Genomic DNA, 22082 nt, shown 5'->3' with positions numbered 1-22082 from the left:
AATAGGACCCTTCAGCGGAGACAGAACGTTGATCTACAGGAAAGTCTGGACCAACACTGGACGGGCCTACAGCTCTGATACAGGTGACCCAACACACACACACACACACACACACACACACACAGCTAACCTTGTTGATGAATCTGTTCACCATGTTGTGGGATGTCACTTCATAGAGACTTTGCATTATTTCTTCTGCAGGCATCTTCACAGCACCGGTGGGAGGAGTCTACTATTTCAGATTCACCGCCAGCGGTTACAAAACCACAAAATTTACAGGAGTGAAGCTCTTCAAGAACGACTTCTTTCTGTTGCATAACAGAGAGAACCCCACCGACACAGCTGACCCCCGCACCTACTTCTCCAATGGTCTGGTCCTGACGCTGCAGCCCCGCGACAGGGTCTACATGAAACTTCCCTCAGGGGACACCATCTCTATGACAGTCCAGGCCACCGCTCCACCTTCAGTGGTTTTCTGCTCTTCACTTTCTAAATGTTCACTTGGAAAATTAATCTAAGCTCTTAGCTCACTCTTTTCCTCCAATAAAATGGTGTTTGCGTATAAAAACAGAAGCGCTGATATATTCACTGTTGACATCTTCATAGAACAAAATATTATTGGGGTGTTGCTCAATTTGAACAATTGTATTAACAGACTGAATTTGAATCACATCATTTCAATTTGTATTGTTTAACTTGTATAATTGCATTGAAGAACTGAATATGAATAGCATCATTTGAAATTGAATGTATTAGTTTGAAACTGAATTCCAATCAACTTGAAACTGAATGTAATGTAATATAATGAAATTGAGAGCAATAAAGATGATAAAAGCAATGGGCAGTCACAGTAAGCACTCCAATTCTGAGAACAGTGACTGGGTTCAGGGCATTGGCAGGAGTATCTGATAGCCTACCTAACATCCATGAAAAAATAGAAAAAATAAATAAAGCTCGCACACTGCAAAGGCTCCAGTTTATGTGTTTTTATTTGACACCGGTGTTCGTGTCTCGCCTTTTTTCATATGTCTACCTAACATTCATTAGTCATTCAGGTCATTCAACCTGTACTGCAATGCTTCAAATGACTGATAGTTGGCTGGCATCAATTGACAAATCTATGCTTGTTGGCGCAGTTATGCTTGATTTTAGTGCTGCTTTTGATTTGATAGATCATGACCTTTTAATCGATAAACTGACACACTATGGGTTCAGACCCTCTGCCATCTCATGGATGAGGAGCTACCTGACATCCAGGTCACAGAGATGCTTTTTTAATGGCTCTTTATCAAAAAGTAGGGATTTAAACTGCGGAATTCCACAGGGGAGTTGCCTCGGCCCTCTCCTCTACTCAATTTTTACAAACGATATGCCATTGGCAGTTAAAGAGGCGTCTCTGACCATGTATGCGGATGACTCTACCCTTTATTATGCTTCCCCCACATGCACAGAGCTCAAGCAGGCTCTGACAAAGGAGCTGAATTGCATATATCTTTGGGTTAAAACAAACAAGCTCTTACTGAATCCATCTAAGACTGTTACAATGGTATTTGGATCAAAGCTAAAGCTAGCTCGAGATCCGAAACTTAATCTAATCATAGAGGGTCACCCTATCCAACAAGTGAAAAAGGCAAAGCTACTGGGTATTTGGCTAGACAGTGCATTGTCCTGGTCTGACCATGTTAACAATATTGTCCGCAAAATGGGAGCGGCAGTCGCTGCTGCGAGAAAGTGTGCTCATTTTCTTCCTTCTGTTTTGTTTAATCAAATTGTTTCCTCCTTGGTTCTTTGTCATTTAGACTATTGTTCTGGTGTGTGGTCATCTGCATCAAGGGGCCTCATAAGGAAGTTACAAATAACTCAAAACAAAGGAGCTAGACTTGCACTAAGTTGCTCCTCGAGGACCAATGTTGCCGAAATGCATAGAAAGCTAAGATGGTTTTGTGTGGAGAAAAGACTGACATCCAACACACTTGTGTTTTTTCACAAAGTCATCAACACTCAGATACCTGGATTTATTTCTAGAACAATTGTCTACAGTGCTGAGACTCACCTGCACGCTACTAGAGCGGCCAGCAGGGGGCAGATGACCCTTCCCCTTCCAAGGTCAAACAGCTTAAAAAGAGCTTTAAATTATAGGGCTGTGAAGATGTGGAATAATCTTCCAGGAAACATTTCTTTAATCAGTGGACTGGCTTGCTTTAAGAGAAGCCTACGATCACACCTGCAGGACCAACCAAATATGTGGTAGCAATTGTTTCCAGTGTTTTGATTATGAATGTTTTGACATGACCGTAGGACTGCTATATTTTTATGTAATTTTAATGTTATGAAAGTATTGATGTTTCTAATGTAGGCTATGTTTCTAATGTATGTTTCTAATGTTTCTAATGTATTGATATGATTTTACTAATGATTTGAATGTTTTATGTTCTATGTTTGTCTGTCATGGACCCCAGGAAGACTAGCTCGACGCCAAGGCGTCCAGCTAATGGGGATCCTTTTAATAAACAAATAAACAAATAAACATCCATAACATGTATAGATACAGATAGATCAATCCATGATCAGGGTGTTGGTAAGATGCAATGGTAAACACACAGAGCTCTATACCGCCTCCTATAGACCGCTCCAAAGAAAGACAGCATGTATATTTAGAAAGAACAGACAACAGTTAGAAAGTGGCTCCTACAGGCAGTTAAACACACAAAGATACTACAGCATAACAGAGTTCAAAAACAGCAACCAACCACTATTGATAGGTGTGGACATGGTTGTTGTTGTGGTGGTGGTGTGTGTGTGTGTGTGTGTGTGTATAGTAGTCTGTCTAAACTTCTGGACAGTATGGACAGGACGGAGTCTTCAAGACCATCAGCGGCTTTCTCTCATCAGTGGTTTGGCTTTTGGAAACAAAGGCAGATCTATGGGAACAAGTTGCCCTGTAAGTGTAAACCCGCCCAAGGCCCATTTCCCACCCCAAACCAACCTAATTGGGCGGAAATCCCGCCCATCTGGCAACCCTGTGGGTAGTTGGCTTTTCCCGGGGTCGAGTGAGTTCGAATTTGGGGTGGCCTCTGATTGGTTTAACGCTACCGACCGTTAGTTAAGTTAGGGTGAGAGCCTTGACCAAGTCAGGATCACCAGGGAAATGCAACAGTGCAGTCGCATTTTTTTTTACCAGTAGCTAAACTCGACCTCAACCGCGATGTTCAGCCGAATGCAGCCAACGTATCGCTATCAACCCTCCCCTGACGTGAGTTTGGCCATCTTTATATCCTACATGTTGTTGACGTTACAGAGCGGAGGCTTTCAACTCGTTTGAAACTAATGACAGTTCGCTTGTTGTTGAACTCACCGAACCTAGCTAGCTAAACTCATCTAGCTATCGTAGAATATGGATAGCCTAGTTGTTGACGTTATTTCGACAATTTCGGACGAAAAATACGGACTTGGTGTGCAACCATTTTATGCAGTTTAAAAATAACAGAAGCGGCGGAGGAGAGGCGGCGGCTCTCTCCACCTCTGGCCGCCGCGCTCTCCTCCCTCTCTCCCCGGGGAGCGGGGGAGGAGAGCCCCGGTGTCATGCCGAGTCATGCCCCGCCGCGGCGCCGACAAATGCATCCCCATCTCAAGGGAACGTATTGTAATGATTTATACGGAAACTTAACTGTTTACAAATGATATAATTGTCTGGGTAGACGTGATATCAAGGCCAGGGGGTCTGTCCTGGCTCATGGAGACCGACTTTGATGCATAAAATCCGCATCGAGGTGACTTCCATGCTTGGGGCTCTCTTCTGGCTCATGGAGGCCGAGTTTGGTGCTTAAAATCCGGCTACAGGTGACCTCGATGCCTGGGGTCTCTCCTAGCTTTATGGAGGGGGAGGCCAGTCTCGGCGGTTTGTACCTGCCGAGATTTGCATCCCTGTTTTTAAGTTAAAACAGACCCAAAATGTGGTGGGGATGCAATTATCGGCGGGGGTGCAAAACTCGACATGACGGCCCACAGCGCCAGCTTGCTGGCAAGGTGACTGTAGGCCCACACGGAGGCGCAGTGATGGTCACCATCCTGTCGCCTGCTTCAGTCCACATCATCACCACTGCTGTGCTGGCTGTCTGTCTGATCATGTTGTCATGTGGATAGGCTACATGACGAATATTTGTCTCGTATTGACAAACATAATACAACGCATCGGACTCAGTTTGCAAGGATTCTGTGCGTGACGTTTTTTTCCCCCGGATGACTGATTAAAAAACGAACGAAAAACGAATAGGGAAAAAGCGGACTGTGCGCAAACCATGGATGTATTTAGGTGCAAACAAACTCCACTGTGTAATGTAGCCTCTGCTCAGCTAGCCTTTGCCTCATGCCTGCTTTGTTTGATAACTTCCAGACTCCAGTCTCGGACCTGCAGAAGTTCAGGAAGATGTTCCCCCCACCACGACCGATCAGACCGACTGTGAGTAGCCTGGCGCTATATGACTCAGAGATATTTACATATTCCAATGCAAACATTAGCAGAGGTTAGCTAAACTATGTCTCTGTCACAGGCTAGCACAGCAACACATTGTACATCATGTAATAGGTGGTTCTCAACCTGGCTAGGCTATTTTGTTATCTCTCTATCTAAATAGAGATAGTTTTATGCAAATCTGAGAATAAAAATAGTATTCGTGTAATATTAGCTACTTTCATGTATTTTATTTTGAGTGATTTGGATTTATTTAATCTAAATTAACTTATATGTATGGCCTCTCTGTGTATATGTAACAGGTTAATATGGTCCCGCTTATGAATTTCACCAAAACACCCCATTTCCTTTGTAAATCTCCTACTTGTGTGCTCTAGAGTGTAGTGGTTCCAAACGCACCCATCGCAGCACGTCATTACGTGCGCATGCGCGCAGCTCCCATCACAGTCTCCTAGAATGTCAGCGAGGTGAGTTGTGCTGTGTAAATCTCCGCCGGATAAATGCTTTTAAAAGTCGTAATTCGTGTTCTGAACGTGATCCACTGGTTGCTACTTGTTCTGTAAAATATTCCACTCATCCTGTGTAAATTCTGTGCGGATCTGAGATCGCTAACCCACGTTTTTATGTGGTTGTCTGGGAGAATTAGCAGGCTAATGTAGAGAGCTAAGACCGCCAATTTACTAGCATAAACTTCCGTGTTTCACGTCTGACTACTTCTGTTCTTCTTATCAGGGGAGTGAGACCGCGCATATGTACACAAACCCTAATGCTGTGCATTGGCTCTGCTCTGTGTCACACAGGTATGGAGATGTTTTGAGTTTATTTCTTTGGAAACGTTTTTGTATCATTTGCTGTGCAATGAAAGGCTGTAGGCCTGATAGCCTTGTAGCTACTCCACACCAGTTAGCTATATAAGTTGAGCCTAGCTGGTGTGGCTGCTAGAGTAACACAACAGAGTTGCCTGGTGATATAATTTGTGAATCTAAATTTGTTGAATGTTAATAATGTTGTGGTTATAATGTGTTTTATTTTTATAGTTGTTAAATAATTGAAACATGGGTCATTTAGTAATTTTGTTTAGTAATTTTATATGCAATGGAATTGTATTTTATTAGATTTAGTAATTAGGAAATAGTCTATAATTATTGTGTATTTTAGAAATAACACAGTCTCCTAGAATGTCAGCGAGGGGAGTGAGACCGCGCATATGTACACAAACCCTAATGCTGTGCATTGGCTCTGCTCTGTGTCACACAGTAAACAACAACTTGAGACCCAGTACTGCCTCTTGCCTCCTGAGTGTCACCACACACACAACCCAGAACACAACGCAGTCGTAACGCACGGGTTACATTGGTGCCGTGACCTTCTGGATCCTTCTGCATCGATGTCGTCTCGATCACCGCGGGAGGCTCATCACACTCACCCTTGCACAAAGTTGGTCACCCGAGTGGGACACTGAGTAAAAGCAGGCACTGCAGGGTAATAACAGTAGGGTCAGAGAAAAAAAAAAAGCAAAAAAAAATATAAGAGTAATAATTTTAAGGGTCAAATGAGAGCGTTGAAAATTGAATGATTGAATAGTGTGAATATATATGTGTATGTGATTTTCTATTTTTGTGTAAATCTGTATCTGTCATGGATCCAGCAGCTAGTTCAGAGGGGGCTGGTATTCCTGAAGGGGGGGTTTTCTATAATGCGAGCCTTGGGAGAGGTGGGTCCTTGGGGGATGAGTTTCAGACACCTAGGGTGGGTGGGTTAGAAACCCCAAGATTTTGTTCCACTCGTGTCCAAGTCCCGCCCTGTGAATTGCAAAGCCCACAGACAGCATCCAATGTTGAGTTGAGTACTCTCATCTCAGAGTTGGCCAATCAGATTGGTCAGTCTATCGCAACCCAGCTACGGGGTGATAGGAGTATTGGTGGGTCGATGTCAACAGAAGGGCCTAGGTTGGAGCAGAGACCTTCTGAGTTGAATTTGTCTGGGGTAAAACTCGTCATGCAGTCCGATGTTAAGGAGCCACCGATTTTCCGGGGTGATAGCAGTGATAAATACTCTGTCCGTGAGTGGGTGGACATAGTGGGGGTGTACCTTATGAAGAGAAACACACCAAAGCACCAGCAGTCACAAGAGATATTATCTAAGCTAATGGGGCAGGCAAAGGATGTAGTGAGGGTTACTCTACGCCACAACCCCAGACTTGACCCCATTCAGACCCCCGACCTGATCTTTGACATGCTGAAGCAGCACTTCGGTGAGCTGTCTTACTCCTCAATGCCCATGGCTGACTTCTACAACACCAAGCCACTGCAACGAGAGGGAGTGATGGAGTACTGGATTAGACTGAACAATGCTATCGACATAGCGGATGAGTGCTTGAAGAGACAGGGACGTGGCGTTGAGGATCCAGGGCGTGAAGTGTCAATGATGTTCATTAAGTACTGTCCAGACCCCATTCTCTTCAACAGGCTCAGCATCAGGGCGGCTGAAGAGTGGTCAACCAGTGAGGTTCAGGAGCGCATCGACAGCTTCCAGCGTGAACTCAGGACACGCACTCAAGCCCCACAGAGACATGCAGTCAGCCACACCCAGACAGCCATGTCACAGGAGATGGATGCACCACAGCCAGTGCAGGTCAGTCCCACCTCACGTCTCTCTTCTGTCCCAGCTGCAGCAGCATTCAGTGCAGCACCAGTCACAGCCTTCGCTCCACAGCTTTCGCCCACAGCAGCCCACTTTATCCCGGCTCCGACTGCTGCCCTCGCCCCTCAGCTTCCCCAGTTGCCGACATCCACCCATCCAGCACCAGTGGCCACCGCTCAGCTCACACCGTCGCCAGCACTCCTTTCAGCTACTCAGCCAGTTCCGGCCCCCACTCCAGCTGTTGAAGTGGATGGCATGCGTACTCTGCTCAGTCTCTTGGATCGCATGATGGCACAGCAGAATGTGCAGGTGGCAGCACATGCACCAGCCCCACCAAGACCGTTTACTCCGGGGCCTTTTCAAGCGAGGAACTGCCAGGTCTGCGGTGGTACCAACCATTCCACACTCATGCACTGCAGGAGAGATAATCTGTGCCTTTCATGCTTCAGCCCTGGTCATTGGAAAAGAGACTGCAACAGGCGTGGCCAGAGACAGACAGGTCAGGCTGACGCCAGTCACGATCAACCTGCGGAAAACTAGAACACCCACACTCGGAGAGGGGCAGTGTGGGAGGTGGACAGAAAACCCTCAGTGAAGATGAGTCAAATCTTGAGCTTCTCTACGTCAACACCTGTTCAGCGATGCCAGAATGCCAAGTAGTGGTACAGGGATCAGCAGAGGTGCCAGCTTTCAGTGAATTGTTCTACACTCAGATTGTGGTGAATGACAAGGTTGAGCTGAAGGGCATGATGGATTCAGGGTCCATGGCTTGCACGCTGAATGAGGAGGCAGAATGTGTGCTCCGAGAAGCAGGAGCTCTAGTGGGGGAACCTCAGTCATCAGAGCGAATTGTGCTGGTTGGCTGTGGAGGGAAACAGACCCACCCCAAATGCATATATGACTTGACACTGACCATCTACGGAGTGAGATGCATTGTCCCTGTTCTAGTGGTACCAGGTCAGCGCGATGACCTCATCATTGGCTCGAACGTCCTTAAACACCTGATGCATGTCATGAAAGGCAGTGACTCCTACTGGAAACTCATATCGGCGGCGTGCAAGCACACACCTCTTGATCGCGAGCATTTCTTGGATATGATGTCATGCACCACCAGATGGAGGGGAGACGAGGTTCCCAATGGAATCGGCACCGTGAAATTGCCCCGTGCTGTTACATTGCTCCCTCAACGTGAATACCTGGTGTGGGGCAGGCTGCCCAGCGGTGTACCAGTGTCTCCAGGCAGCACAGTCATCGTGGAGCCTTGCACCTCGAGGGCCAGGCCAAGAGAGATACTCGTTGGGAGGGTCATCACGCCTATGTGGGGGGATCGGTGGGTGCCTGTGAAGATGACTAACCTCTCATCCAAGCCAATCACACTGAAGCGCAACTCCAAGGTCGCTGATGTGTCACCTTGCCTTGCAGTGGAAGACCTAGACATCCAGCAGGGCTCCTGTGCGAGAGAGTCGAGGAAGCCGGAGCAGGAGATCGGGCTGGATGCCACGGATGCTGGCCTCAGAGACAGGCTCTCCACACTGGGTTTGAGTGCCCTCGACATTGACTCATGCCATGCCAGCTTCTGTTCTAAGAAAGAACTTGTTGAACTCGTCGAAGAGTACCAAGACATTTTCTCCAGGCACTCACTTGACTGTGGCAAGGCTGAGGAATTTATGCACCGCATCCGCCTGACAGATGACCGCCCGTTCCGCATGCCGTACAGGAGAGTCCCCCCTGCCCACTACGAACGTCTCCGAAAAGTGCTGACAGAGATGGAGGAGGTGGGGATCATCCGCAAATCCATCAGCGAGTATGCATCTCCTCTCGTCATGGTATGGAAGAAGGATGGCGGGATGAGGATTTGTACAGATTTCAGATGGCTGAATGCTCGGACTCTTAAGGATGCCCATCCGCTCCCTCACCAAGCGGACTGCCTTGCAGCTCTCGGAGGCAATGCCTTCTTCAGCACGATGGACCTAACCTCAGGGTTTTACAACATCCCCATGTGCGAGGAGGACAAAAAGTACACTGCCTTCACGACACCTGTTGGCCTGTACGAGTACAACAGAATGCCTCAAGGGCTCTGCAACAGTCCAGCTTCCTTCATGCGGATGATGTTGAACATCTTCGGCAACCTCAACTTCACCAGTCTGCTCTGCTACCTGGACGACCTTCTCGTCTTCGCTCCCACTGAAGAGGAAGCCCTTAGCAGGCTACGGGTAGTCTTCCAGAAGCTCAGGGGCAGTAATCTCAAGTTGAGCCCAAAGAAATGTCATCTCCTGCGGAAATCAGTCAAGTTCCTTGGTCATGTGATCGACCAGAGTGGTGTTGCTGTGGATCCGGGCAAGGTGGATGTGATTTCTAACATGCCGAGAGAAGCCCTGATGGAAGAGGATGGTTCCACCCCCTCTGTCAAGAGGATCAAGTCCTTCTTGGGCATGGTGTTTTTCTATCAGAGCTTCATCCCTGGATGCTCGGCCATTGCCAAGCCCCTGTTCGCTCTGACAGCGGGCCAGAAGAGGAAGGGACGGGGTGGAAGGAGTGCTGGCATGTTCAGGAAGTTGACTGCTGTGGATTGGAGCCCCGCGTGTGAGGAAGCCTTTCATAGGCTCAAGAGGGAGCTTCTCAACTGTGCTGTGCTGGCTCATCCGGATTTTTCAAGGCCCTTCATCTTGTCTGTGGATGCATCTCTGGACGGAGTAGGGGCAGTGTTGTCGCAACTGCCTGCTGGGGAGGATAAGGCACGCCCCATCGCCTTTGCCAGTAAGGCCCTCAGCAAGTCACAGCAGAGATACCCCGCCTATCGTCTTGAATTCATGGCATTGAAGTGGAGTGTCTCGGAGAAGTTCAGTCACTGGCTGAAAGGGCATGACTTCACGGTGTGGACTGACAACAATCCACTCACCCACATACTGACCAAGCCCAAGCTCGACGCTTATGAACAAAGATGGGTGGACAAGTTGTCGGCCTACAACTTCGACTTGAAGTACATCCCAGGTCCAAGAAACATTGTGGCAGATGCACTCAGCCGTGACCCCTTCACCTCTTCCATCAGCAAACGTCTCATTCAGGAGCCCTACAGTACCTTGGTGCATGAAGCAGAGGGTGCAGAAGCTGACAGAGTGCAAGATACTTTCAGGCTTGGCATCCAGCATCTTCAAGTGGTCCAGATGTCAGAGCCTGCTCCAGACACGACTGGTTCCTGCAGCTCATCTGAAGTCAAGGCTGCCTTGCTGCATCACAGTGACTGGGCGACTGCTGCGGAGAATAGGGCTACTTGCCTAGTCCACCATGTTCAGCAACTGCAACCTGCTGGTCAAGATACTCTGCCTTCACTCACCTTGCGTGAGCTGGAGGACCACCAACTTCAAGATCCCGCCATCGCCTGTGTCCTGCCGTTCGTTGTGCGCAGGAGACGTCCCTCCAGACGGGAGAGAGGGGGTCTGGGAGCTGGATCGCTGGCTGTGCTGAAGCACTGGGAAAAGCTCAAGGTCCGAGACGGTGTCTTGTACAGGGAGACAAGAGACCCTGTGAGCAAGATAAAGAGGCTTCAGTTGGCGCTGCCATCGAGTCTGCTGGACAAGGCGTTGGAGGGAGTCCATGATTTGGCGGGGCACCAAGGCCAGGTCAGAACCCTCCACCTAGCAAGGCAGCGGTTTTTCTGGCCTAACATGGAGAGGGATGTGAAGGAGTACGTCCGGTGCTGTGAGAGATGTGTGCTTGCCAAGACTCCGGAGCCTGCTGCACGAGCCCCATTGGAGAGCATAAAGACCTCAGCTCCCATGGAGCTCGTTTGCATCGACTTCTGGTCGGCAGAAGACAAGAACAAGAGCTCTGTTGATGTGCTTGTGGCAACCGACCACTTCACGAAGATGGCACATGCCTTCCCGTGCAGGAACCAGACAGCCAAACAGATAGCCAGGAAGCTGTGGGACTGTGTCTTCTGTGTGTACGGTTTCCCTGAGCGCATTCACTCAGACCAGGGTGCCAACTTTGAGAGTGAACTGGTGTCCGAGTTGCTGCTGCTGTCTGGGGTGGCCAAGTCTCATACCACCGCATATCACCCCATGGGCAACGGTGGCACGGAGCGGTTCAACCGGACCCTTGGCAATATGTTGCGAGCACTCCCTCTTAGAGCCAAGCAAGAATGGCCGCAGCAGATCCAGACGCTGACCTTTGCCTACAACGCAATTATCCATGAGACCACTGGCTATGCGCCGTTCCACCTGATGTTTGGCCGTGTCCCGAGGCTTCCGGTGGACGTTGTGTTCAAGTCTGCCCTGCATGATCCCGTGGTGGCAGATTTCAGCAGTTACTCAAAGACCCTCCAGACTTACCTGTCTGAGGCTGCCCGAATCGCTCAACAGCACACCGCCAAAGAGCAAGCACACCAGGCCCGTCAGTACAATAAGAAGGTCAAGGGCGTCTCTCTACATGTTGGGGATCGTGTGCTGCTAGCCAACAAGGGGGAACGGGGCAAGAAGAAACTTGCTGACAAGTGGGAGCCGGTGGTGTATACCGTTGTCGAGAGAAACCCAAAGACTCATATCTACAAGATCAGTGACGTCTCAGGCCGACATAAGGTCGTGCACAGGAACCTACTGTTGGATGTCAGTTTCCTCCCTGTTCGGGATCTGCTGGAGAGTCAGTCTTTGGACGTTTCATCTGATGCTGGTGATCTCAGTGGCTTGGGCGAAGAGTCCTCTCAGGAGCGCACGTCCATGTGGGTCTTGTCTGACTCAGGCCGTGATGATGACGGAGAGACTGTGGCAGGGGAGCATGTCTCGCAGCTCTCTGATGACGTCAATGACTCACAGACGAACACGGCCTCCACTCCAACCAGTTGTCCGGTTGACTCTGAAGAGACACAGACTGCTCCTGTCATCGACCCTGATCTACCACAAGCCTCTGGTCACCGACATGACAGTCCACAGACTGACCTACCTCAAGCCTCTGGTCACCGACATGACAGTCCACAGACTGACCTACCTCAAGCCTCTGGTCACCGACATGACAGTCCACAGACCGACCTACCTCAAGCCTCTGGTCACCGACATGACAGTCCACAGACCGACCTACCTCAAGCCTCTGGTCACCGACATGACAATCCACAGACTGACCTACCACAAGCCTCTGGTCACCGACATGACAGTCCACAGACCGACCTACCTCAAGCCTCTGGTCACCGACATGACAGTCCACAGACCGACCTACCTCAAGCCTCTGGTCACCGACATGACAGGCCACAGTCAGACTTGCCCAGACGTGACGCTGTCCGAGTCCCAGTTCTGGATGGGGTGGTCACGAGGGCGGGGAGGGTGATCAAGCCAGCCACCAGGCTTATAGAGAATATGGTACAGAAACCCTTTACATGGGGTCTGTTGTCGCCGCGCAGGGCGTGGCGTAGCGTGAAGCTTTAAAGTCACTTCATAGGATGCTTTGGATGTATGTTGGGGTAAGACACGGTGTCGCATACGAGTACCGAGGGGCCAGGTGTAATGGGGTGTAGGCTGCACCCCTGTGTTCTTGAAGGGTTGAGGGCATGATCAACCTTTAATACCTTTTAATCCGTTTTACGGATAGTTTTTCAACTGAACTCAAGGATTTGATCTTTGTGTTAACTGGTCCAGAAGGGCAGAATTGGGTGGTGTCTTCCGCACGTCCGTGATGTTGAAGTGAAGAAGCTTTGTGGTGGGTGATTTTGGGGAAATTCAGGGAGGGTGAATGTAACAGGTTAATATGGTCCCGCTTATGAATTTCACCAAAACACCCCATTTCCTTTGTAAATCTCCTACTTGTGTGCTCTAGAGTGTAGTGGTTCCAAACGCACCCATCGCAGCACGTCATTACGTGCGCATGCGCGCAGCTCCCATCACAGTCTCCTAGAATGTCAGCGAGGTGAGTTGTGCTGTGTAAATCTCCGCCGGATAAATGCTTTTAAAAGTCGTAATTCGTGTTCTGAACGTGATCCACTGGTTGCTACTTGTTCTGTAAAATATTCCACTCATCCTGTGTAAATTCTGTGCGGATCTGAGATCGCTAACCCACGTTTTTATGTGGTTGTCTGGGAGAATTAGCAGGCTAATGTAGAGAGCTAAGACCGCCAATTTACTAGCATAAACTTCCGTGTTTCACGTCTGACTACTTCTGTTCTTCTTATCAGGGGAGTGAGACCGCGCATATGTACACAAACCCTAATGCTGTGCATTGGCTCTGCTCTGTGTCACACAGGTATGGAGATGTTTTGAGTTTATTTCTTTGGAAACGTTTTTGTATCATTTGCTGTGCAATGAAAGGCTGTAGGCCTGATAGCCTTGTAGCTACTCCACACCAGTTAGCTATATAAGTTGAGCCTAGCTGGTGTGGCTGCTAGAGTAACACAACAGAGTTGCCTGGTGATATAATTTGTGAATCTAAATTTGTTGAATGTTAATAATGTTGTGGTTATAATGTGTTTTATTTTTATAGTTGTTAAATAATTGAAACATGGGTCATTTAGTAATTTTGTTTAGTAATTTTATATGCAATGGAATTGTATTTTATTAGATTTAGTAATTAGGAAATAGTCTATAATTATTGTGTATTTTAGAAATAACACAGTCTCCTAGAATGTCAGCGAGGGGAGTGAGACCGCGCATATGTACACAAACCCTAATGCTGTGCATTGGCTCTGCTCTGTGTCACACAGTAAACAACAACTTGAGACCCAGTACTGCCTCTTGCCTCCTGAGTGTCACCACACACACAACCCAGAACACAACGCAGTCGTAACGCACGGGTTACATATAGGCTACTATGGATGTCAGTGGAAAGGGTTTATTGTGAGGATGGTAGCTGACATGTAAAAAGTAGAAATGGAGTGGAGTTGTTTGTCATTGTCTATCCTGCTGTTTTTCCTCATCAGAGACAGGCTGTGTCTGCGGTCCTCTCCGGCTCCATCAGCTCCTCTGGGCCCCGACAGGCCATGAAGAGACAGGGGGATGAGTCAGCTGACCAACCTGAAGCTGTGGAGAAGAAATCTCGCAGAAGCCAGGTAGAGAACACACACAGAGACACTGCAGGAAATAGGCCACGCCCATCGCTGGGGAAAGCTCTCCGTACACCAGCGTCATTTTCCTTGAATTGAACATGGATAAAAGCTGTTGTGTGAGCCAGTTCCTCTATAAAACAGATGAGTTGTGTTCATGTGTGATGAGTTTCAGGATATTTTGCTCTGTATTGACTGCCAGTAGGCTACAAGTTGCAAAAGTAATGTGAAATCTCACTGAATTGTTATCTAACATATGAGAGTTAATTTAGCATCAATCCATACAATCATTCAGTCACACTAGTGGGTGTGTGTGTGTGTGTGTGTGTGTGTGTGTGTGTGTGTGTGTGGGTGTGTGTGTATGTGTGTGTGTGTGTGTGTGTGTGTGTGTGTGTGTGTGTGTGTCTCATGTGTGTGTCTCATATACTGTAATATGGTATGTGTAGAGAACAGCTGCCACATCCTCACAGTCTTTATAAACAGCCTGACTGAGTGACAATCACTTGAACTGTGTTCCTTCAGCAGCCTGGAGGACAGGAGACCTCTGATGTCTCCATGATGGAGGTGGAGGAGGACATCTGCCAGGCATTCTCTGAGACGCTGGAGATGATGGATGTCGACGAGTTTGACGCCGACTTTCCAGAGCTCTGCTCGGAGTATGTGAAGGATATATATGCGTATCTGTACCCCCTTGAGGTAATACATGCTCTTTATTTGCGCTTACTATGCTTTTGATTGATTCATTAATATAATAATAATTAAAATGATATAATATAATATATAATATATATATAATATATATATAATAATATAATAATCCACAGGCACAGCAGCCAGTGCGACGCGACTACCTGCAGGGAAAACAGATCACGGGAGACATGCGTGATGGTCTCGTGGACTGGATGGTGAGGATTCACTCCCGGTTCACACTGACACCATTCGCACTGACTCAAGAGACGCTCTACCTCTCCGTCGCCATCGTGGACCGTTTTCTCCAGGTACAAACTTGTTTTAAATGTTTTCTCGTTCATAATCCAAACAAGTTCATTTCGTCTATCTATTATTAACTGTTAGTTTTTCTTATTGAAAGACTGTGTGTATTTTTGTCATACCTGACAGTTTCGACTGCTGCTTCCTGCAGTCTTCCTCAGAGACGTCACGTGATGTTGTTGTGACGTGCTGTATGGCTGGTTTATGAAGGGTTGGCCATCCCACCTGGATAGGTAGGATGACCATGAACAGTCCTCCTCCATAAACTACCGGCCAGCAGGGGGCATGGTCATCCTACCTATCCAGGTGGGATGGCCAACCCTTCATAAACCAGCCATACAGCACGTCACAACAACATCACGTGACGTCTCTGAGGAAGACTGCAGGAAGCAGCAGTCGAAACTGTCAGGTATGACAAAAATACACACAGTCTTTCAATAAGAAAAACTAATAGTTTTCTCGTTCATCTTCTGTGAACTAGCAGCTAGCTAACACTCTTCTTCTTATATAGCAGCTAGCTAACACTCTTCTTCTTATATGTGCCGCAGGTCCAGGAGGTGCCTCGTCACCAGCTGGACCTTGTCGGGGTCACTGCCTTGTGGCTGGCGTCAAAGTACGAGGAGAATTGGACTGCAGGCTGCACAGAATTCGCCGACGCCAAGACCACAGGGCAGACCTTCCTCAAGGCAGATATGCTGAGCATGGAGCAGCTGATCCTGAGGAGGCTCAATTTTGAGCTGGGACGCCCCACACCAATGGACTTCCTCGGGAGGGCCGTAAAAGTTGCAAGTGTGAGTATATATATACAGTATATGCCAACTGCCATAAATCTATATTTTGTCTACTGTCTTCATGCAGTTGATGTCATCAAGGCTATGAAAGTGACTGTCTTCTGTCTGTCTGTCTAGTCCTATTTAGAGACCGAGCAGCTGGCCCAGTACTTCATGGAGGTGACACTGAGCAACTACGACATGGTGCAGTACCGTCCCTCAGAGGTTGGTGCTGCTGCCCTCTGTCTTGCCCAGCTCCTGCTGGATGGACTGTCCTGGGTGAGTTGACTGAAGTCTATAGGCCTACAGATGGATTCAAAGGTTAACATGAGTTCATCAGGCAAATGACAGTACTCTGATCTCTCTCTCTCTTGTGTGTGCAGTCTTCTCTCCAACAGCGCCACTCCAGGTACAGCGAGGCACACCTCAGGCCCATCATGCAGCTCATTGCAAAACATGTGATGATGCTGAACGAAGGCACCACCAAGTACCCGGTGAGTTGGTTTGCCTACAGTGAAGTGTGAATAAGATGAAATGTTGTTTTGAGCAGGACCTACTAACACCTTGTGTTTCCCTCCAGACTGTCAGGATCAAATACAGCTGCACAAAGCTGTCCGTCAGCGTCCGTCCTGAACTCCGGTCCGAAGCACTCAAGAACATGGCTGCTACTCAAAAACTGTTTGGGGACGGCAGTGACCGCACAGGTAAGAGAGCAGTTGACACAGCTGAGTGAGCGAGTGAGTGAGTGAGTGAGCGAGCGCACAGTGCACACAGTGGATTGTGAAATTTGCTCGTTTGTTAGCAATTCAAACTCCTGTGAGAAAGCAGATGCTGTTAATGTTTTGGCTCGTGCTGACTCTCCCCTCTCCTCTCCTCTCCTCTCCTCTCCTCTCCTCTCCTCTCCTCTCCTCTCCTCTCCTCTACCCTCCTCTCCTCTCCTCTCCTCTGCTCTTCTCCTCTCCTCTCCTCTCCTCTCCTCTCCTCTCCTCTCCTCTCCTCTCCTCTCCTCTCCTCTGCTCTTCCCCTCTCCTCTCCTCTCCTCTCTCCTCCCCACCCTTCCCCTCCCCTCTCCTCTCCTCCTCTCCTCTCCAGGAGTGTCAGGTTTACACAGCGTACGCCCCACCCGCCCGGACATCGCACAGTTCAAACAAGGGGTGAAGACCATGGTGGGCAAGATGGCCGTTGTTCAATCAAGGGCTGAAGACTGTGGCGTGCAAGATGGCCGTTCTCACCAAAGGTGTCACGAATACAATCCAGGTGAGAGAGGGGCGGAATCTGTGTCATCCTCAAGCTTAAAGTATAATAATATTAATGCTTTAACAACAACCCCAATGTTCAAACTAACTTGAATAACAAACTAATTTCATTTTAACATGGGGCTTGTTTGCACTTGACAGCCATGAACATAATATTTAAGGGTCCTGATCACCCTATGGGGTTTATTTCATGATAATGACCGGCTCCCTGTACATTCTACCGCTTATTACACGGCTACGTACTAAAGAAAGCTACGATAACACTTTTTGCCACCGGGTGTCGCGAATGAGCTAAATTTACCAGACTTCTTTCTGCAGATTGATATGACTGGACTTGGTCCTCCAGTCTTTCAGAACGGCGTGCATAGCAACGGTCTGTTATACCTAGCAGCGGTAGACCGTAGAATGCTGTGATTGACCAATCAGAAAGGAGTATTCAACAAAGCCATGTAATAAAATATATTATAAAACGGCTCTCTCAAATCAAGCAATCTGATTGGTTCACAGCCATTGTATAAATCCAGTAACCCACTCCAATAACCCATGGCCATGGGTTATTGAGTTGCCATGGCAACTCTCTTACTAAAAGGCTTTGGTTACCTCAAATGACAATGTAGAAAAAACAAATGGCGGAGACAGCTGTCAGATCCTTGTGAATCGATCTTCGCTTATAACTTTACTAATACTTCGCAGAAAATTATGTTTTGTACAAGAATAGACGCGGGCTAATGTCTTCTTTGCAAAAAAAAGGCTGTTAACCCCGCATTTAACCCCGTAACGTTAGTTGGTGTCGGGCTTTGCAGAAAGCACTCAGCTTCTCAACAAGCGCTGAGAATGCAACGCTGCGCTCGAGCTGCGTGTCGGGCTTTCCAGAAAGCTCTCAGCTTCTCAGCAAGCGCCAGGATTGGCCAATGTCAACTTCAGTCTCCAGAACGATCCAATCAAATCACCCGCACGTTCTTGCGGTCCCGCGTTTCAACTGACTCTATCAGAATGACATGCCAGTCGGACTTATAGTATTATTATTATTATTATATTATCATACTTGGAAACCGTTTTATAAAAGCAATATAGCACTCGAGCAGCGTGTGTTGTGGCATATATATTTGCCATAACACACTGGCTCTCATGCTATATTGCTTAAATAACCCCCATGTTAAAACTAAGTAGAATATTGCTTTAAAGGGGAAGTGATACAGCATCTGCCATTACTGTATGAACCTCTACATGCAAATAATGTCTGTTTTCTCTTTGTCCAGGATCACTACCCCGCGACCCCCGGAGACGAGGTTTAACCAGTGCCAGGCCTCTCAGGGGAATGGTAAGACGGGCCGACCTCCACTAACTTCGGTCCCTGCCCCCCCCAGCTCCACAGCCACAGTCCTCGTCACTTCCCCACCCCAAACTGACTCATCACTAACCCCGCCCCCCAGCAGCACTGTCAGAGTCCAGCCCAAGCAGCACCTTCCCCCAAGCTCCCCGGAGAGCCAGGACCCGGCAGCCGAAGATCTGCAGCACAACAACAGCACGGCCCTGCTCTTCCTCTTCCTCCTGTTCTTCCTCCTCTTCCTGGCCATGCTGGCCTACACCTGCTACATGCAGTACCTCCCGGCACCCTGCCTGCGGCTGCGGGCCGCTCTCCTGGGCACTCACAAGAAGAACCCCGTTCGGCCCCGAGTACCGGGCCTGCGAGGCGGGCCTAATGGAGCTGTTGTGACAGAGAAACTGGACCTGACGGAGCAGCACCCGACCCAGAATGGCAGCCAAGTCGCCCCAAACTCAGCTCCGGGCGCTGAGACAGACCCTTCCCGAGCTCGCGCCCGACGCCCCCGCACTTCCTGCCGAAGACTCCTCCTCCGCCCCCGAGCCCGCCCCTGTTGTTGCCTCAGACGCAGCCGAGGGGGAGGAGCCAAGTTGCCCTCCAAAAAGAAAGAGAAGTTTCGCACTCCTTCCTTCCTAAAGAAGAACAAGGAAAAGACAGACTAGATCGGGCCAATAACGGATGGGTCCTCACGGCTGGCTTCTGCCTCTTTTCACTTTGCTGTTTGTCTGCAACCATTGCACCGTTTGAGGAAAGCCACACTTCTTACACACATTTCTGCTTTTCCTTGTTTTGATATCATTCGTCTCTGCTCATTAATTAACCTGGTTCTCTTTGTTAGCGTGTGCCAATTTTGTATATAGTTTAAAAAGGCTCAACTGCTTGAAGGTTTTTAATGAATTGTTGCTTTTAGTTGTGAGCGAGTGATGCATTCTGTCTCCTCCGGTCCATCGGAGTGGCTTTCTTCTACGCATGTCTACTACTTAAGGTTCACTCACACACCTGATGTGAGCTTTGGGCTTTTATTGCTCTCGTTTATTTTTATTTTATTTTTAAGAATATTACTCAAACTGATGTCACCACTAGAATGTATTGGGATTGTATCGAAAACATGTCGAAGTGTCTTTTAAAAACAAGGAATGCAAAAACAGAAGCTTGTATCCTCTCATTTAACCGGTGGTCAATTCTGACAGTGAAAGATACAACTTGCATAGTTATGCAGTGTAAGTACGCATTAGCACAGATGAGTAGAACCACAGTAGGGCGATCTTCAGTGGATGGAAAATACTGTTTAAGTCCATATTCATGTGTCCAAAATCCATTCTTTGTTGCAATTATTATTATAATTGGAACTCACAATCCTCCACCCACAAATTAAGGAAATAACACTGGATACTGTAGTTACGCTGTTTTAGTGCTTTGAGCTTTATGAGATTATTTGAACCTTTCACACAGTGGAATCATAACAAGTAGCACTCTGACTGGTGCTTCAACATCACTAGGTGCGTGTTGGTACTTCCACAAGTGATACTCTATGTATAGTCGGCTAGTGGATTCAGGTGTTGAGGACAGTTGGTAGCCTCTGATATCTTGCTCAGTGAAGGAATGTATAAAAGAAAAGATTCTCCATTTAAATTTTCTTTGGCGTTTGCTCCCTAGTTTCTCTCCATCTCAGTGAAAGGCAGAAAGCCGTGACAAATGTCTTATCTTCGATAATTGGCTTTGTTTGCGGATAATGAAATATAGTTTTATTCAGCTTTTTCTCGCGGTGTCGATGGAGCCATTGTTACTGTCTGTGAGAGAGCACTGTGAACCACCGCCTTTTAAAAAACCACATGGGAACTGCATCTAGATGTCATGGCGTATCATTTTGCATCATATTGAGTAGATACAGTTGTTACAAAACATGTGAATGATATGATCACTACTATGATGCTGCATGTCAGAGCCCCTTAGCCTGGACTCTCCTGTGTAAAACTCCACTTCAAAACAAATCCACTTCTCAATGAGTATCTGTTGCTTTCCGGTTTGCGGTCGAGACACTGTGGACATTGGGGACGCAATTCTGTTTTGAATGGCATTGATGTGTGATCAATGATGTGCTTGCAAATATAGCAACAGTTCACACAGTGACCTGAACGGGCGCCACTGCCTGAGACAGAGAATGACACGTTTCACCTAATGTGAGATGCCTGACAAACCCCCGGCCTCTGTTAACGCCACAACAAGTGGCTTATTTTACAATAGGTGAAGGACTGCATGGTGTTAAAATGCATAGAGCTTGTTCCGTCGACTTAACTTCCGTCGACTCTTTCGATTTTGCTATATTGTATATTGTATATATTGTGTATTGTATATAGTCATGGTTTTCATTTGAGTCTGATTATTTCTTTCTTCCCATTTAAATGTGTCATTATACTGTACCATCTATGGACTTAATACAACCACCTCTTTTTCTCTCATGGTCTTTTTCAACCATGAATAAAAAAACACTATCTTGGAAACCATTTGTGTCTGAATTGTGTCTGATTGTAGCTCACTCAGGTAGATGGTGTGTTTACAGTTACAGACCATGTTGAATATAGGCTGCTTGGAGGTGAATTTGTGGAACAATGCCGCCCCCATCTGGCGGAGTCAGGCTAGTTATTTACTCCAGTACCCCTTCTTTATTTCAACCAGGCGCTGTATTAAAACTCCCCAGCGGAAGTCCTCTTGGCTGCTCCTTGTTTGTTTTGAAACCAGTGCCAGTAGGTGGCGGTAATGCACAATAAGCTGTTTGCCAACCGCCATAAAACAATAGTAGAAGAAGAAGAAGAAGAAGAAGAAGAAGAAGAAGAAGAAGAAGAAGAAGAAGAAGAAGAAGAAGAAGAAGAAGAAGAAGAAGAAGAAGAAGAAGAAGAAGAAGAAGAAGAAGAAGAAGAAGAAGAAGAAGAAGAAGAAGAAGAAGAAGAAGAAGAAGAAGAAGAAGAAGTTTGTTTTGAACCCTCACCCATAAGTGGTTCTATTTTAAAGTCCACGTTGGCATAACGTTATTGTTTCATGTTTTCCTCCGCGTGGAAGAAATAACGCGAGTCGTCGACATAGCTGAAAAAGGTAAACGACAGTGAGATATGAGATATGACGTTTGTTTACTAACGCTAGCTACTTGGTCATAATAATGTGCTAGCAGGGTAGTTCGGTAAAGTTGGAAAAATATTGACAGATTCGCACTTCCCGGATCAATAGCTCATAAACGAAGCATTTGTACTGCACACACAAGGCCTCTTTCCCATCTTAGTAAGGTAGACAACGAGCTACAACCTCATTTTCACCTAAATGAGCGATCCTCCGAGCTGGATAAATAACATTGGTCTCTATGTGCTGCGGGCGGTGAGGCGAGTGCTTAGGGACCGTCCACAAAGTGCAACACAGATTACAAAAATATTCAATAAATTCACTGTTGTACAGTGTAGCTTCACCAAAATCATGTCACACATCAATGACCTCCTGCTGGTTATACTACACCACTACGTTTTGAAAAATATGATTTTGAATAATTTTGGTTAATTTTTATTGGAGAAATCATTCAATAACTTCACTCTCATACTGTGTAGTGTCACCAAAATCATGT

The 22082-nt window shown here is 47.4% G+C and overlaps 1 protein-coding gene across 1 annotated transcript; it reads left to right on the top strand.

Annotated features, from left to right (window-relative positions):
- Window positions 1-15826: 15826 nt before the first annotated feature.
- Window positions 15827-19065, top strand: LOC310771705 (G2/mitotic-specific cyclin-B2-like; the record flags this gene model as incomplete). Its single annotated transcript, XM_083631931.1, has 6 exons — window positions 15827-15916; window positions 16034-16174; window positions 16279-16389; window positions 16476-16599; window positions 16988-17152; window positions 18411-19065. 6 exons carry the CDS (start codon window positions 15827-15829, stop codon window positions 18494-18496), a joined length of 717 nt encoding a protein of 238 aa, XP_083488057.1. The 3' UTR covers window positions 18497-19065.
- Window positions 19066-22082: the final 3017 nt, after the last annotated feature.

This window comes from Poromitra crassiceps (genome assembly GCF_964638095.1).
Source record: "Poromitra crassiceps genome assembly, chromosome: 2".
NCBI lineage: Eukaryota > Metazoa > Chordata > Actinopteri > Beryciformes > Melamphaidae > Poromitra > Poromitra crassiceps.
The sequence above is the reverse complement of the archived record's forward strand: the minus strand, read 5'-3'. Positions and strand labels throughout refer to the sequence as shown.